General features: G+C 30.1%; 1 protein-coding gene across 1 annotated transcript; it reads left to right on the plus strand.

The window, feature by feature from the left end:
- Positions 1–2,100: 2,100 nt before the first annotated feature.
- LOC112681620 lies at positions 2,101–2,463 on the plus strand. Its single transcript, XM_025551865.1, has one exon. It carries the CDS (start codon positions 2,101–2,103, stop codon positions 2,461–2,463), a length of 363 nt encoding a protein of 120 aa, XP_025407650.1.
- Positions 2,464–6,761: the final 4,298 nt, after the last annotated feature.

Consider the following 6,761-nt stretch of genomic DNA (forward strand, 5'->3'; position numbering starts at 1 on the left):
AAGACCACGACCATACTTACTAATCGAATACACACCATCCATAGCAACCCGATCACCACGTCTTCACTCCTTTGAACCGCGAAACATACAATCCGCGAAAGTAAAGTCGAGCGAATTTCCGTCCAGCTCTTGCGCGCGCCTAGAACGTGCATCTGTCGGTTGCCGCGATACCGTTTCCGTAATTCAAGAATTCCCTCCGTGTGTGTGTTAAGAAATATTATTATACCAAATATATTAATAGATTCTAAATTATATACTGCAAGCCACGTACTAGCTTTTACGTTTGCATAGTGTAATGCTCCCGCCCACACACGTATACATAATAATATTATACATCACGTTTATACGTTATGCACACGGGTAATGTTATTAACATCGCAACATCTGCCACGACAACGATGTGAATATCAAGGTTGCCTCTATCAGAAGGTTTAATACAGAATGTCTGAAAAATCAGGAAATCAAAAGACAGTACAAGAATAAACTAAAAGAAACCTTTTGTCTGATTGAGAGATCAAACAAAGTAGATGATCTGTGGAATGAGATTAAAAAATCAGTCAAAATGGCGGCCACAGAAGTCCTGGGATTTGATGAAAGAAGAACTAGGAAAATATAATTTGATCGAAAATGTAAAATAGCAAGTACAGAAAGAGATTTTTTACGAACAAAAATGTTACAAGACCCAAGTGAGGAAAATAAAAGATTACTCGCAATCAAGCAACAAGAAACCAAACAAATGTTTAGAAGAAAGAAAACAGCATGGGAAAACTCTAGAATTGAAATAATAGAAAACAGTTAAAAGAACAATGTAAAACTCTTTTTTGAAAAAGTTAATGAGATTAACGTTGGATTTAAGGCAAAATCAACAATTATAAAGGATGGAGAGGGATTACTAATAACAGATATGAAAAAGGCCGCAAATGAGTTCTAGAATATGTTTAATAAAATACTGAATCAACCTTATCAGGTAGACGTGGAAGAAAACCTCAGCACGGTCAAACAGAGATTAGGTGAACCTACGATAGAAGAAGTGGAAAGGGCAGTAGATTTATTGAAAAATAAGAAAGCGCCAGGGAAAGATGCAATTATTGCTGAACTGCTGGAAAAAGGAGGAAAAGAACTAATGGTTAGTAGATAATATATAGAAACAAGAAAAAATACCAACAAGATGGCACGTATCAGTGTTATGCCCGATTTACAAGAAAGGAGACGCTATGGTTTGTCATAATTACAGAGGAATATCCCTACTAATCACATCTTACAAAATAGTATCGAACATAATATTGAACTGAATCAAATCATACTCAAGGGAAATTATAGAAGGATATGTCGGGTTTTATGCCAGGGAAATCTATAGTTGATCAAATACATACGATTAAGCAAATAGTAGAGAAAATCCACGAGTTTGACATAGATGTGTACCTACTATTTGTTGATTTCAAGCAGGCATATGACTCCGTAAATCGAGAGAGGCTCTGGAAAGCAATGACTCAACTTAGAATCCCTGCAAAACTGGTGAGACTGGTAAAAGCATGCGTGCAGCACTCTAAATGTTAAGTTCAATGGAAAGTTATCTGAAGATTTCTCGGTAGAAACAGGTCTTAGACAGGGAGATGCGTTGTCCCCTACATTATTTAACATAGCCCTAGAGTCAGAAGTGAGAGAAGTACTTGTTGATGCTACGGGTCTGAGCATAGGAGAAAGATATCAAATAACACTAGCAGCATATGCTAACGACGTAATAATTATAGGAGGAACTGCAGAAGATATAATACGTACGGCAGAAAAACTAGTAAGCAAGGAGAAAGATATTAGACTACAAGTTAATGAGCAAAAAACGAAGTATTTAATAATATCAAGAAAAGAACATGTACAAGATTCGTTAGTAATTGGAGACTTTACCTTCGAAAAGGTATTAAACTTTAAGTACCTAGGAGTAGATATCAACCAACAAGCAAATAGCTTACTAAGAAATTAGCAGGAAAATTACGGTAGGAAATAAGTGATATTTTGCGCTTGTACTATTATTTAAATCAAAATTACTTTCCAGAAATACAAAACTAAGATTATATAAAGTGCTTATTAAATTTATATTCCTGTATGCCTATGGAGCGTGGGCATCAACAAAATCGTAGACTGCTACAAATTAAAAGAAAAATATTTCGTAGAATCTATGGACCCAAAAGAAACGAAGAGAACACGTTTGAACGAAGAACTAATGCAGAGTTGAGAACAATATTCAATGAAACAAACATAGTAGGAATTCTTAAAAGAAGACGGATAAGCTGGGCTGGACACGTTTGGAAAGCGGAGGGCCAAATAGTGCATAACATCACATGGAAACCAGACAAGAAACGGCTGAGAGGGAGACCAAGACAACTATGGTCTGACCGAGTCAGAGACGACCTTAAGTTCATGGGAATACGAGAGGGAGAACGACTGGCGAAGAACAGAGAAGTTTAGAGAGGTGTAGTAGAAACGGCAATGAACCTATAAGGCCCAGAATAAGCAAAAAAAAATAAATAAATAAATAAATAATAAAAAAGTATATATATATATATATATATATATATACATATATTATATGTTTTAAATAATATACTTAATACAACATTTGATAGTGAATAAAACGTTTTATTCAGCAGTGTGAATTTTAAATTAACTTTAATCAACTTATTAGTATTAGTATTAGTATTATTAATATGTATATGTGCAGTCATACAGTAAGGTTGTGCGTGTTCTCTTTCTGATTTGTGTATCGGTAATTATACGTTTATTATCATTATTTGTATATTATTATTATTATTATTATAATATGTTAATTGGCTTTTCGTTTTCGACTGCTTAATATTATGTCAACTAAAGTTCAAAATTGCCACATTTGCACTCATGCATTTGCTGATCTTGATTTACCTATTAATTGTGATGGCTGCAGTTTAATTTTTCACGCAAAGTGTTCGGGACTATCAGCGAGCGAAATCAAATGTCTATCTCTAAAAAATCGTAATTTAAAATTTTTCTGTGAATCTTGCAACAAAGGGTTGCGTGATATTCCTGAGTTGAAAGCTTTAATAAATCGTTTGCTAGTTGAAGTTAACGAACTTAAGAACTTAAAGAATAATAATAATAAAAATGAATTACAATGCTCCGAAGAGATTATTAATGAGGTGGCCGAACGAAATATTCGTGCATCTAATCTATTATTTTACAATATTCCAGAGTCTAACTCTGATAACATTAATGATAGAATGTCTCATGATTCTAATATTGTTAATAATATTATCGATTCAATTAATATTGGTGATAGCATTATTAGACCTACAAAATTAATACGCTTGGGCATTCGCGGACAGAATAAAACTCGACCAATTAAAGCAATTTTTAACTCACCTAATGATGCGTTTGAGATACTGAAATTAAAGAAAAAACTATTATCTCAAAATCCACCTTCCACTTATAGTATCAGTTCAGATCGTACACTTTACCAGAGAAATTATATGAAGAACTTACGCGAAGAACTTGAGACTCGTAGATTGGATAGTGAAGAAACTGATTTAATAATCAAATATGTAAGAGGCACTCCAAAGATAGTTTCCAGAAATGATCGTCTTAAACATCGTAACACAAATTTTTTATAGTAAATATGTTTTACCAAAATGTACGCGGTTTATTAACTAAAATCCCATTTTTACATAACGCTTTATCAAATGTTAATTATGATTTTATTTGTCTAAGTGAAACTTGGTTGAACACAAATGTTTTTTGATGTTGAACTTGGTTTTATTAATTATAATATATATAGAAATGATCGTAATTTAAGTTTTGGAAAAACTAGGGGTGGGGGTGTATTAATTGCCATAAAAAAAAAATAAGCTGTGAATTATTAACTGTTCCCATAGTTGCTGAAATTGAGCAAATATATTTAAAAAATTACATTTAATAATATAAAAATGATTTTAGGCTGTGTTTATATTCCGCCAGGTACATCCTCTGATGTTTATTCTAATCATTGTAATACAGTCGAGTCTATTTATTTTAAATTCCTTGAATACAATTTTGTTATAACTGGTGATTTTAACTTAAACACTTTCGACTGGTCAGTTGATCCAAACTCTCAAAATCATAGGTCTGGTAATATCTTATATAATACTTATATCAATTTGTTAAAGTTAAAACAAAGTAATAGCATAAAAAACTGTATTAGTCGAACCCTAGATTGTATAATGCTTAGTGATCAAGCCGAACTCACTTCTATTTACTTGTCTGATACACTTATTCCTTCAATTGATAAATATCATCCTCCAATTGAATTTCTAATTAAATTTGAAAAATCATTGTTTAGTGAGCATTTAGAGTCTCCTTATATTTTTAATTTTAAGAAATGTAAATTTAATGAAATTACGCAATTTCTTTCTAATATTGATTTTGATCTGAATCTTGATAATAATTTGTCTCTAGATGCTATAATTAATAAATTTCACGAAATTGTTTACCACTCATTCAATCTGTTTGTACCGAAAATTAAAATCTATAATAATTACTCCATTGTTTGGTCAAATGCAGAACTCCGAAACCTAATAATGGAAAAGAAAGCTGCCCATAAAAAGTATAAACTTTTTCCTTCTCCTGAAAACTATATTAAATTTTCTGAGCTTAGGAAAAAAGTAAAATTATTAAATTTAAATTGTCACACTCGATACATTGCAGATATTGAAAATAGTATTTCATTAAATATTAAACCATTTTGGAATTATATAAATTCTCTCAAGAAATCGAAAAACAATATTCCTGACTGTATGAAATATAATAGTAAAGCATCTAAAAATCTTTCTGAAACGGTTAATCTATTTGCTGATTACTTTTCTAGTGTCTATGTTAATAGCACTATTAATTCTAATAATAATTTTTCATTACACAATATTCCTACTAATACTAATAATAATCATATTAACTTAAGCTCATGGTCTATTGATACTTGTGACATTTTTGATTATTTAAATTCTTTAGATTTATTTTCAGGGACTGGACCTGATGGTATACCATCAATTTTTTTAAGAAACTGTAGTTCTGTATTGTTGAAGCCTCTTCATTTTATTTTTAATAAATCTTTAAGCTTAGGTTATTTCCCGGATATATGGAAAAAAATCATTTGTCACTCCAATTCATAAAACTGGTGACATACATAATGTTACTAATTACAGACCTATTTCAAAAAATGTCTATTATTCCTAAAATGTTTGAAGCCTTAATCACTAAAAAATTATCTAAAATTGTTTCTCAAGTTATTTGTAAAAATCAACATGGTTTCAGACCAAACATGTCTATTAACACTAATATTCTACTTTATCAGTCCAAAATACTTGAAGCTCTAAACAATCGTGTACAGCTAGACTCAATCTACACCGACTTTCAAAAAGCATTTGATAAGGTTCAACATAATTTACTTCTTAATAAATTATCTTCTTTTGGCATCCATGGAATTTTTTTTAATTGGTTATGGTCCTATTTAAACTGTCGTACACAAGCGGTTAAAGTTTCTCATTATATTTCAAACTCTTTCCAAGTAAGTTCTGGCGTACCACAAGGTTCCCATTTAGGTCCGCTATTATTCATAATTTTCATTAATGATTTACCATCTATTTTTGATGAATCGGTTGATATACTTCTATTTGCTGATGATGCGAAAATATTTTCCAAAATTACTTCTACAGCAGATGCTTTAAGATTACAAGCGAATTTGGATAAATTCATTTTGTGGAGTCACCAAAACGGTTTACCATTAAATATAAATAAATGTAATATTATTTCTTTTTCTCATATAAATAATACTATTATATACGATTATAAAATGGATAACTTTTCTGTCACTAGAGTTACATCAATTAAAGATTTAGGGATTATCTTCGATAATAACTTGTCTTTCACATCTCACATAAATCATTGCAGTAAAAAAGCTCTTAAGATGCTAGGTTTTATAAACCGAAATACAAGTAACTTTAAGAACATTAATGCCTTAAAAATTCTTTATTTTTCTCTTGTTAGATCACATCTCGAGTTTGGGTCAACAGTTTGGTCACCAAGTTATAACTTTTCCGTTAATATTATTGAAAATGTTCAACTTAAATTTTCAAAGTTTTTGAGTTATAAATTAAATATTCCATGTATAACAAAAAACTCATATAATATGTTTATTAGAGAATTAGGGTTTATATCATGTGAATTAAGGAGAAAGGTTGCTGATATAATGTTTATTTATGACTTGTTAAATGGTCACATTCACTCTCCTGAATTGCTATCTATGATAGGGTTCAATATAACGAGTCACCGTCTCAGAAAAGTAAATTTATTTCATATACCATTTAATAGATATAACTATGGCTCTGATAGTTTCTTTCCTAGATCATTAAATTTAGCAAATCAAATTGTGAATTATGTGGACTTTTTTTTCATGTCACGTAATATTTTTAATCGTAATGTATATTTAGGTTTAAATTCAATTGCAAATTAATTTTTTATTCGATTATCATTTGTTATTATCTTTATATTATTGTTATTATTGTATTATTCTTGATTTACTGGTATTTTTATTATAAATCTATTTTTCTTTATTATTATTATTGATTCTATTTATATTCATCTTTTAATTGTATGAAAATAGTTTATATGTTACTACTGATAATTACTTAATATTATGTCATTCACTTCTACTGTATTTTCAAAAGGGTTTATCCCGTTTATTATAAATAAATAAAAAAAAAATA

The sequence above is a fragment of the Sipha flava genome, unplaced genomic scaffold, assembly GCF_003268045.1.
Source record: "Sipha flava isolate LNK unplaced genomic scaffold, YSA_version1 19337_pilon_pilon, whole genome shotgun sequence".
NCBI lineage: Eukaryota > Metazoa > Arthropoda > Insecta > Hemiptera > Aphididae > Sipha > Sipha flava.